The 12,707-nt window shown below is 35.4% G+C and overlaps 2 protein-coding genes across 2 annotated transcripts; both read left to right on the top strand.

Moving 5' to 3' along the window:
- Window positions 1-657: 657 nt before the first annotated feature.
- On the top strand, window positions 658-1,614 carry LOC118912075 (olfactory receptor 52D1-like). Its single transcript, XM_036884864.2, has one exon. The coding sequence runs from the start codon at window positions 658-660 to the stop codon at window positions 1,612-1,614; it is 957 nt and encodes a 318-aa protein (XP_036740759.2).
- Window positions 1,615-10,483: 8,869 nt separating this feature from the next.
- LOC118912074 (olfactory receptor 52E2-like) lies at window positions 10,484-11,431 on the top strand. The gene has a single exon (XM_036884863.2). It carries the CDS (start codon window positions 10,484-10,486, stop codon window positions 11,429-11,431), a length of 948 nt encoding a protein of 315 aa, XP_036740758.2.
- The last annotated feature ends 1,276 nt before the right edge of the window (window positions 11,432-12,707 follow it).

The raw sequence follows: 12,707 nt of genomic DNA, 5'->3' as shown, positions 1-12,707 counted from the left end.
GAGCAGTAAGTGTACTCCAGCCATAGGACTGAAGCAGGGTCAGGAAGGTCTCCTGCTATGCCAGCCTTGGCTACATTAGCAGCTAAATTAAAGGGGCATCTACAGGGTCTCCAAAAGGTTTGGTGAGTAAAAGAAGCACTTAGGGCATTAAAATTGGAGGCTCTTTATCAAGAAGAACAGAATTACTTAAACATAATATTTTAGGAAATTGCTGGTGCAGCTGAACATGTTTTAAAGATGTAATCAGAGTAACAGATTTCTAATTTCACTTGAAAACCAGCTTTTTGTGTTCTTATTTATTTATTTGTTTAGTGAAAGTGTAAGTAAAACAAACACATACTATATTTCCATGTGCTTACTAGGTGGTATTTATACAGTGGAGGAAAAACGAGATATGGAGCAAAAATCCCAACTTTAGGTCCTGTTCTTTCTTTTCCCTAGGGTAGAGCCCACTCTCTCTTTCACCTTTTGAATTTTGAGATTAAAACAAATATTACTGGCCAATTCCCCATTCCTTCCCATCAAACCAGAATCCAGTGGAAAATTTCCTACTACTGATTGTTGCCAAATAAGTATCATATATTGTCGGTACAAACAGAGACTATTTTTATGCTCACTCTATTGAACTTTGACAACATGTAGGTTAGAGCAAGTTTAATGACTCTGAAAATGTCAGCTCAGAATAGAACCAGTTTGAACCCAACTATTTTCCTCCTCCTTGGAATCCCAGGGTTGGAAACTGCTCATGTCTGGATCTCCATCCCTTTTTTCCTGGTATACCTACTGGCTCTGATGGGGAATTTTGTACTTATATTCATTATCAAGATGGACTCCAGTCTTCATGAACCCATGTATCTCTTCCTCTGCATGCTCTCTGTGAATGACTTGATGCTTAGCACCACTGCCCTGCCTAAGATCCTGAGCCTCTTCTGGTTCAATGACAGAGAAATCAGCTTTAAAACTTGCCTTACCCAGCTATTCTTTATCCACTCTCTGTCCACCATGGAGTCAGGATTCCTGTTGGCCATGGCCTTTGACCGGTATGTGGCCATCTGCAACCCTCTGAGGCACTCCACCATCCTCACACATGGAGTGATCATGGCTTTGAGTTTGGCCATTGTCCTACGTGGAATTATCCTGCTGTTTCCTCATCCTTTCTTACTGATGAGACTTCCCTACTGTAAGACCAATGTCATTGCCCACACCTACTGTGAATTTATGGCCCTGATCAAACTGGCATGTGCCAATACCAGGATCCATAGATTATATGGCTTAATTCTTGCCTTCCTTACTGGTGGGCTGGACTTCATATTGATAATCTGCTCTTATATTCTCATTTTTCATGCTGTATTTCATCTCCCATCAAAGAAGGCTAAACTCAAGACCTTGAGCACATGTGGCTCCCATGTTTGGGTCATGTTAGTGTTGTACATACCCGCCTTTTTCTCCTTTATCACCCACAGATTTGGTCATAACATAGCTCCACACATCCACATCTTTATAGCTAATGTTTATCTTCTTATCCCTCCTATGATGAATCCTATCATCTATGGTGTCAAAACCAAAAATATCTGGGAGAGGTTTCTTAAAGTCTTCACAAATACATATGTCTGATTTTGTAGGGTATTTTAATTAACCAGCAAGACAGGTGATACCATGGAACCACGACCTTGTTATATTCAAGTAAATCAACATTACCTAAGAAGACAGAAACTTTCCAGGTGAACACTGGGTTGTATTTACTTTAAAAAATTGTATGGTTAATATATGGAGTAGAATAGGTCCTGGCAATTTTACACTGTTTTGTGAAAGACATTGCTATTTTCAATATGTGGTCATGCTTAATTGTGTCTGCCCAGCACCTACAATCAAGTTGAACATACATAAGTTACTTAGTGTATCTTTTGTAATAACACCTGTTCACTTACTCTATCATTTCTTATCACAGACACACACATGTTGAACTGGAGTTACTGATTCACAGGTGTCAGTGCAAGATTATAGAGAGGTTAACATTTTTTTCTCATTTGTAGCAGTTAATGGTCCAGGAATTGAAAGTAGAATACTCAAGAACAAAGATTATATCTGAATTTTTAAAATTTTCTTGCATTTTAAAGAAACTGGGACTATAATTGAGATTTAGGTCATCATATATTCTTTTTGGTTTCATTTCAATTTATCATATAGTCTTAATTTTCTATAACTAATGTAGAGGTTTTATATGTTCATATGTCTCACAGGTAGAATTTAGAAGCTGTTTTGCTTCAAGAATAACACATATTTAGAAATTTTTAGTTTGGAAAAAATATAAAACAAATGGAAAGGAATAGAAATAGAAAACTACAATGGTAAGAAAATGTATAATGATATACTGAAAATCTGCATACAGTTTTCCTATCCAACTAGGATATTCTTCATCAACATAACTCTTTAAGAACTGGGGGTTAATTTTGAGGAGAAATGCAGCATCCAGTATTAAATTGGCTTTATATGATATAGATCATCTCAGTTTACCCAGTGACAATGACTATATATTTTTTCCTACTCTGTGATTGAAATAATTAAAAATTTGAATAGCACCAAAAGGTTAAAGGAAGAAAAATGTTTTAAAGTGTAAATCCAATATACTAACAAAAATACCATGGACATTTTGTTAATCTTCCTTTCATAGAACTTCATGGTTTGGAGTATACCTGAATTATATAATTTTCAACGATGTGGACAGTCTATACTTTTCTACAGTTTACTTTGCTTTTATTTATATAACTTTCATTTTCTCCTGCCTTTCCATTATATTCTCAAAAGTCTCTCTGAAGTTAACCAATGTGACCAAATTGTCTAACTTTTTGTATCTTTTGCCATTCTTTTATTTGTAGTTGAAAGAAATGTAGGATCAAGAGAATGTAGATCATATTAAAAATAGCTGATAATGGAGTATATGTTGAAAATGATATGTATTATACACTTACACTTAATTTTATGACTATGAATAAGTGTTAAGCATAATGCTAATATCAATATCTAACCTTTTGATTTCTACAAAATATTTTATGCTGTAGATGTATTAGAACTTATTCAACTCATTCTCTGTTGTTAAGCATTTAGTTTATTTTTAAAATTTTTCAATTATCATCTATTATCTGTCAAACTATCATCTGTCTGTCTATGATCATCTCTTTACTTAAGTAAAGTTTATGTTTTAGAAAAGTTTCAAGTTCATAGCAAAACTGAGAGGAAGCAATAGAGAATCGCCACATATTTTCTGAGTCCACATATATATAAGTATCTGCTACTGTCAACATCCCACATGATGGTGGTTCATTTCTTACAGCACTTAATGACACTGGTACATCACTATCATCCATGGTCCAGAGTTTCTATTAGAGTTAACCATTGGTATTTTATATTCTGTGGGTTTTGATAAATTCACCATGACATGTATTTATCCTTATGGTATCATACAGAATAATTTCATTGCAGTAAAAGTCATCTGTGCTCCACCTATTCATCTTTCCCTTTCTCCAGCCCTGGAAACCACTGATCTTTTTGCTGTCTCCATAATTTTCCTTTTCCAGAATGTCATAGAGTTGGCATTACATAGGATGTATTTTCAGATTGGCTTCTTTCATTTAATAATTTGAATTTAAGGCTCCCCTGTGTTATCTCATGGCTTGACAGCTCATTTATTTTTAGTGCTAATATTCTATTATCTGAATGTACCACAGTTTATATATTCATTCTCCTAGTGAAGGACATCTTGGTTGCTTTCAAGTTTTGGCAACTATGAATAAAACTGCTATAAACATCTGTGTGCAGATTTTTATGTATGCGTTAAGTTTTCAACTCTTTTGGATAAATACCAAGAAGTATAATGGCTGGATCATATGGTCAGAGCATGTTTAGTTTAACTGTCATCCAAATTGATTATAGTATTTTACATTTCTACAAGCAATAAATGAGAGTTCCTGTTGCTCCATATCCTCCTCAGCATCTGGTGTTGTCAGTGTCATGGATTTTCCCAATTATAATAGGTATGTGATAGTATCTCATTATTTTAATTTGTAATTCTCTGATAACAGATGATGTAGAACATCTTTTCATATACTATTTGTGATCTGTATATCTTTTTTGATGAGGTGTCTGTTTAGATCCTTAACCGCTTTTAAATTGGATTGTTCACTTTCTTATTGTTGAGTATTAAGAGTTTTTAAAATATATTTTGTATGACAGTTTTTTATGAGATATGTCTTCATAAATATTTTCTTCCAGACAGTGTCCTTTGCAAAAGTTTTTAATTTTAATGGAGTTCTACTTATCAATGATTTCTTTCATGTATTGTGCCTTTGGTGTTGCATCAAAAAATCATTGCCCAACCCAAGGTCATCTACATTTTCTCCCATATTATCTTTTAGGTGTTTTTTAGTTTTGAATTTTATTTTAAAGTCTATAATCCATTTTGAGCTAATTTTTGTGAAGAATTCAGTGTCTATATATAGAATCGATTTTTGTTGGCAGGAATTCAATTTATATTGTGATTTATGCCATTAAATACTGCTACATTAACTGCTATTGCACATACTTTCTGCTTTTATTTATATAGGCAAATTCTGAATCATTATATCACTCAGCTGAAATTTGTATGCATATTGATTTTTTAATGGGGTATTGCCAAAGCACTGTTGAAAACATTAAATATGAATATTCCCATAAAGAGTGGAAAAGACTAATGTATTGCATATTATATATCATGCCTTCTAAGATTTTTCCTCTGTTGTATGATACTTCACTTTTATTTGTATTTTCCTGATAAACACTGACATAAGTAAATTTTTGAGTGTATAGACCATACAGAATTAATCTTTGGAATTACTTGTAGATATTTCCACTAATTTTTGTTTAATTGTTTGAACTGATTTCTGTTCAGTACCCTGCATTTCTTCGGATATTGTAGAATTTATCATCCAGCTACCATTTCCTATGTAAGACTTTTTTTCTTTTTCAAATCTCACTAAAATCACTGTTACTGTGTTTTCTTTTGCAATAATTATTAAAATAATTTATTAATAGCCTACTTTTGCCTTTGGATATAAAATGAGTCTCTTGTAAACAGCATATAGTTAGATCATGTTTTTATCCATTCTGCCAATCTGACTTTTTTTTTTTTTTAGATAATTATTTTTTTATTGAAGGGTAGTTGACACACGGTATTACATTACATTAGTTTCAGGTGTACAACATAGTGATTCAACATTTATATACATGACAATTCTAGGTCCCAGCTATCACCATACCAAGCTGTTACAGTATCTTGACTATATTCATTACATCCTGGTTACTTATTATTTTACCATTGGAAGTGTATACTTTTTTTTTTTTTTTGTGAGGGCATCTCTCATATTTATTGATCAAATGGTTGTTAACAACAATAAAATTCTGTATAGGGGAGTCAATGCTCAATGCACTATCATTAATCCACCCCAAGCCTAATTTTCGTCAGTCTCCAATCTTCTGAGGCATAACAAACAAGTTCTTACATGGAGAACAAATTCTTACATGGTGAATAAGTTACATAGTGAACAGTACAAGGGCAGTCATCACAGAAACCTTCGGTTTTGCTCATGCATTATGAACTATAAACAGTCAGTTCAAATATGAATACTCATTTGGTTTTTATACTTGATTTATATGTGGATACCACATTTCTCTCTTTATTATTATTATTTTTAATAAAATGCTGAAGTGGTAGGTAGATACAACAATCTGACTTTTGATTGAAGAGTTCATTTAAATATATTTTCTTTTAAAGTAATTCCTGTGAGGGACTTACTTCTGTCACTTGATATTTATTCTACATGCTTTACAGCATTTTTGTCCTTCATTTCCTGCATCATTGCCTTCTTCTGTGTTTAGTTGACTTTTTTATAATGGAATCTTGAAATTACTTTATAATTTCCTTTTGAATATATTGTATTGCTATTATCTTTGTGTGTACTATGGTGATTACACTTAACATCTTGAAGCTGTAATACATTAATTTGAATTTATGCCAGTTTAACTTCAACAGCATACACAAACCCTTATCCTTTAACAGCTCAGTCTCCATCCCTTTCAATTGTTGGTATCAAAATTACATCTTTATACATTTTATGCCCCAAAGCATAAGCTAATAATTCTTCATAAATGCACTAGTATCTTAAATTATGCAGAAAACAAAATGTGAAGTTATAAACCAGTTATAGTAATACTAGATTTTAGACTAATGATTGTTTTTTAATGGACAATCTTAAAATCATTTAGAAAATAAAAAGTGGAGTTCTAACCATTGTTCCAATAATACTGGTTTTCATAATTGTCCATGTATTTGCTTTTATTGGTATCTCAGTCTTCATATAGCTTTGCATTACTGTCTCCTGTTCTTTCATTTCACCCTGCAACATTTCCTCGGGCATTTATTACAAGGCAGTTCTAGTACTATTGGACCCCCTTACCTTTTGTTTGTCTGAGAATTTCTTTGTCCCTCCTTCACTTTTCAAAGATCTTTGCCATATATAAGATTCTTAGTTGGCAAGTTTTTTTTTTCTTTTACCACTTTGAATATACTGACTTATTGCCTCCCAGCCTTCAAAGTTTCTACTGAGAATCTGCGGATCGTCTAACTGGGGATCCCTTATGTGTGACAAGTCACTTCTCTCTCACTGCTTTCAAAATTCTCTTTGGTTTTACCAACTTTGATTGTAATGTGTCTCAGTGTGCACCACTTTGAGCTCATCTGGGAGTTCACCGAGCTTTTTTGATATTTATATTCCTGTATTTCATAGGATTTTGGAAGTTTTTAGCCATTATTTCTTCAACTATCTCCACACTTTTTTCCTCTGTCTTCCCCCTCTGGGATTCCTGCAGTTTGTTTGCTGTTCCACGTATGGTGCGCTGCAGATCGCTTTGGTTCTGTTCTTTTTTCTTCAATCTTTTTCTTTTTCTGCAAACTTGATCATTTTCTTTTTGTGATATTTAAGGTAATTGATTCTTTCTTCTGCCTGTTCAAATCTTCCTTTAAAGCCCTCTAGTGAATTTTTCATTTCATTTATTGCACTCTTCAGCTCCAGAATTTCTTTTTTTTACATACATTTTCTCTCTCTTTATTGGTATATACATTTTGTTCATACATCATTTTCTTGACTTTCTCCACATCTCTCTTTAGTTCTTTGAGCATCATTAAGATAGTTCTTTTAAAATCTTAGGTAGCTCTTCTCTCAGATCTTTTTCAGAGGCAGATTTTAATTTTTTTTTCCTTTGGTTTGGTAATACCTTCCTGTTTCTTGGTGTGTCTTATGATTTTGTTGTTGTTGTTGAAAACTGGGAATTTAAATCTAAGGGTGTGGTAACTTTGGAAATCAGTTCTCACCCTTCCATAGGTTTGCTTTCTTTTCCCCCAATTGTATTGTTTATTGCTTTATTTTAATTTTGTTGGCTGTTGTAAGTTGTCTGTGTGCAAAGGATCAGCTTAAGGTATAAACTTAAAAATCTTCTTAGGTCTTTTCTGAGTTGTGTCTTTTCCTAGGCGTGTACAGTCACTTTCTAATTTTTCTCATATATTCAGCTGCTTTCTGAATGCGGGTGCAGGGGTGGGAAGCTTGAGATTGAGATTTAGTATCTTGCCATTAGTGTGATGCTTACTGTAGGCTTACTTATTTATGAATGTGTATGTGTACGTCTTAGTCTTTAATGTCTGGTTCCTAAAAGAGAAAAAAGAGAAAAATGAAGGAGGGCATTTAAAAAAAATAGCACTGGCTTTTTAAATACCCTGGAAGTAATTTCAACTGGAGGTGGAGGGGCTCACAAAAATTGGAGTGGGGAACAACTAAGGCCACTTGCCATTTTGTCTGTACCCCTTAAGCAGAAGCAGCAATCAGTGATAAGAGCACAGAGCCCCAAAGTTGGAGGGCAAGATCCTTTTTATCCACCTTTACTCCTACAAGCTATGTGCAGGTTTCTTTAGAAACACCTGCACGGCTTCCTCCCGTGGATCTAGAGGTAGGGTTTCAGTAAATGCTAATATTCAAAGAGCTAAAATTGACTATATTTAACTGAAGTTTGCTGTCCAAGCCTTTCCCTGAAAGCTGCAATCCTTCAGTAGTAGTCTCCAGAGTTCCAAAATAGTTATGTCATTTTACTAAAATCCTCTCCTTATATGTGATTTTCTTTTAACTTTATTCTCTTTCATTGATCTATCTTTATTGTCCCTGAACTGACACCACACTTAATTATCCTAGCTTCTAATTGTTTTATTATCATACACTGAATGCCTTCTAGGAACCTCAGGGCAAGTGCGGGTGCAGGGGTGGGAGGCTTGAGATTGAGATTTAGTATCTTGCCGTTAGTGTGATGCTTATTCTAGGCTTACTTATTTATGAATGTGTATGTGTGTATATATATACATACACATATATATAAGACTATTTTACACACACACACACACACTTGAGGGAGAGCCATGCATGTTAAATCTGACATCATAGGGATCCAGTTTTCTACTTATTTCTGTGTTATTTTATCAGCTAAGTCACCTATTTAACTACATCCTCAATTTCAACTGAGCTACTAGTCAGATTCATGGGACTTGAGTAAATAAAATATCTCCTTAAAAAGGTCCTTAGGCTCACTCAAATCAAATTTATTACCAACTAACATCATCTATTAGATAAAACATACTCCCTCAGGCACCATTCACACTTCCCAGAAAGTGAAGAAACATCTGTTACAGAATTTGAGCTTCTGGAACTGCCCCCAAGTGGAGCTATAAAACCTGCAGTGAACGTTCCAGGCAGGGAAATGATTCAAATCTCTGAGTTCCTGTCTTGGACCCCATACAATTAATCTGGAGGGACAGACAATTCACCTATGTTTGCTCAAGCCTAAGACGTGAGTGAGAGAGGCGGTGATGAGGGAGCAGTAGCACACTGGTGTGAGGAAGAGCTTCCTAAAGCTGAGGAATAAATATTCAGATTCTCGAGACTGCTGTGCTGAAAATAGGCTGACAACATACAGCAGGAAGACAATGTGGTTCTTCTAAAAATAAGTTAGATGTCTATGGACTGTCTCATTGTTGACAGGTAAATCAGTGTAGTCTCACCACATGGACTAGCCACTTGTAAAGTTAGGTTAGGATGCTCTTGACACCTTTATAATTTTTAGTCCATCAGTCCACTAGGAACAACTTTGGTAAAAGAAGCATGTGCAGGTATAGTATCTGGGTTTAAGAATAATTTATTAAGAAATAACATACTCACTACAAGTTTCACAATGACAATCTCAGCATCAACTGAGATGCTGGAATAGGAAGTTTAGGATTATTTTATGAATTTGCTGTAAGTCATGATTGATTAACATGACATATGAGTGTGCGACTTTGGAGAATATTTAACTTACGTATAGTGCAAGTTTCTTATTTTCTTATTTTATAAACTGAGAATAATGGTGGACTCATCAGATTTTATGCAAATTGGCAATTGGGCACTGGTTAATGACTCTGAGCATGTTTTTGTGGTATATATTATCCCACAAAAATATAGCAACTGTTACCATTTTCAAATCTCACTGATTCTTTGATTGATTTAGATCTCATCAATCCTTCTTTACCAAAGCATTTTTCCCTTCTTTCTCAAATAATTTTCTAAATTCTTAGATATGGTAAGAAATTTATGTACTCTAATCAGCACTTCAATATAGATTTGGTAAAAAGGATTATTTAATGGTTACTCCTTCAGGGATATATACATCACACACACAGACTGAAGAATTACTATATAAAAACATGGACAATCTTCCCAAGTCACTGGTTTTCCAGGGTTGCTAGAAAATTCGAGGAAGCATACTTGTTAGTGGGTCAGTGGTTTTGTTCCTGTCTTAGAGCTGTTATGCATTTTGCTGGTCCTTTTATAGCCAAAAACTCACCAGGGCAGCAAATTCCAAAAACCATCATCACTCAACGTGTCATTGAGTGTGGAAAGCTTATTGTTCCTTCCTGTGCTGCTTTTACAATTATCTATTTAGAATTTACCTCATGTAAACAGTCTCCAAGACCATAATTATTTTGGAGGAGTTCTTTTCATGAGGGAAGTGTTGTAGTTTTGTCCCCTCCTTGTCTTATTAGGATGTTAGGAATCTGTGTTATTTGTCAGTAGTTTGCTCAGCCTGACTGTCACAGACTAGCAGGCAAAATACTCTGGAGCTTCCAAGCCTGGGAAGGTGGTCTCTCCTCCAGCTGGGCCTTACTGAGATTAACAGCTGACAGTGAGAGATGCAATACTTCTAATTTCAAAGAAGCTCACCAAGAAGCACTTAAAATAGGAATAAATTCACTTGGCCGTATTTTTACAGTGGGTAATTCTATTGTATATTTATCAGAGTATATGTGCATTTGACTACTCCAGGAACAAAGGAGGGAAAGAGAGCAAGAGTCTATCTTCATGTAACTGGAATCACCATGCTTGATTTTAACTCCACTGCATTCATCAATCCTAGTACCTTCATCCTGGTGGGCATACCCGGCCTAGAAGACTGGCATATTTGGATTTCCATCCCTTTCTGCTCAATGTATGTTGTTGCCCTCATGGGAAACATACTCATCCTTTTTGTCATCAAAACTGAGGCTGTTCTCCACGAACCTATGTTCTATTTTCTTTCCATGCTGGCCATCACAGACCTCATCTTGTCAACTTCTACTCTTCCCAAGATGTTGGGTGTATTTTGGTTCAGTCTCCATGAAATAAATTTCCATGCCTGCCTCACACAGATGTTTTTCATCCATGCTTTCTCTGGGGTGGAGTCAGGGCTGCTCGTGGCCATGGCACTTGACCGGTATGTGGCGATCTGCAGTCCTCTGAGACATTCATCCATTCTGACAAATTCTGTGGTGGCTCAGATTGGCTTAGTGGCACTTGTACGTGGGTTAGTGCTAATGATGCCACATCCCTTCCTGGTAAGGAGATGGCCATATTGCCTGTCCAATGTAGTCCCTCACACATACTGTGAACACATGGCTGTGGTGAAATTGGCTTGTGCTGACATTTCCATCAATAGTCATTATAGTCTGGCAGTCATTATCTTAATTGTTGGGACTGATGTGACATGCCTCTCTCTGTCCTATGTGCAGATACTCCATACTGTATTCAATCTCCCTTCTAAAGAAGCCAGGTTGAAGACCCTCAGCACTTGTGGTTCCCATATTTGTGTCATCCTCACCTTCTACATCCCTGCTCTTTTCTCCTTCCTTACTCATCGTTTCAGTAACCATATACCACCCCATACTCACATCCTGCTGGCCAACATGTACTTGTTGGCACCCCCTATGCTGAACCCCATCATCTATGGAGTAAGGACCAAGCAGATCCGAGAATGTGTTCTACAACTATTCATGACTAAAATTAGCTGAGAATTGTAGGCTCTACTTTTCTACCTATTCCCATCCTTCTGTAATTCTTTGATATAAATTTTTTGGATTCTAGCTTCATTAAAGCCAAGAATTAGAATCTCAATTCTTCTACTTACCTCCATACATTAAAATTATATATAATTTATCTAATGAGCATCTGTAAAACAGATATAATAATACCAATGTCATAAATTAGTAAGTGCAAAGTGTTTTGTGATCTCCTTACCAGGGCTTGTGTCAGTTTATAGCATATTTAGGCACTTAATAAAGGTAAGATTATCTCAGTATCACCCCTTCCTTGTGTATGAGTTTACTCAGTGTCTTTACAAAACATGTTTATTAGTTTATCTTATACAGTTGACCAAATAAGATTATCTGTCTCTCAAGCTTTTTTTTTAATAGAGAGTTGTAAAATTAGATAATCCAGATGACAGTCAGAATTTGGTTAATTTGTACTCTCACTGTAACCATAGAGAAAGCTGGAGAGAAATGGTTAGAAGAAAAAAAATGTGTGGGGAGGCTAGATGGCTTTCACCTTGCAACTGATGAGGAGGATGCATTTTGCGAGCTCCCTTAAGAATGCATATGGATTATAAATGAGCTATTCACACTGCTGGTGCAAACATTGTGTGTATTTCAAACTTGTAGAAAATTTCAGTGAATCAGAACCATTTTTCCTGAAATGAGCAAGTAAAATAAAATGGTGACATGGATTTTTGCATTTATCTATCTACTCAATGAGTGTCTAGTAAGCATTTACTATGTGCCAGGCCCTTATCTGGGCATAAAAGATATGACAATAAACAAAAGAAACAAAATTAGTTCCCTTAGTGGAGTTTATAACCAATAAAGAAAGATGATAAATAAAAGGAAATGGCTTATATTGTAGTCAGTTTTCGCTGTCTTTGCTGTGTTTTATTGGGTCTGTCCTGTGCAAGCACAGCTCAGGAGTAAGCTAAGGCTTGTGTCAGTTCATATGCATAATGAAGGATCCGCTTACCTAGCTGTCTCCTATCCAGGGTTCTTTCCACATTCTCTAGTTATCAGGGGCCACCTTTCACATCTCTATGATCAAAAAACAGGGTTTCTTGTAGAATTTTAGCTTCATGTAACACCATGTCATCCAAGTTTCATGACTATTTCCCTTGGGGAAGGGCCAGATAGGAAAAAGAGAGGTGATGGAGAGGAATAAAATCAATAGAGATTTTACACACATTCTCCAGTACCACCTCCTCTTCTTTCCCTCCTTCCTTCCTTTCTTCTTTCCTTCCTTCCT

This window comes from Manis pentadactyla, chromosome 9 (assembly GCF_030020395.1).
Source record: "Manis pentadactyla isolate mManPen7 chromosome 9, mManPen7.hap1, whole genome shotgun sequence".
Classification (NCBI taxonomy): domain Eukaryota; kingdom Metazoa; phylum Chordata; class Mammalia; order Pholidota; family Manidae; genus Manis; species Manis pentadactyla.
Note: the sequence above shows the minus strand (reverse complement) of the source record. Positions and strands in the feature narration are given on the sequence as shown.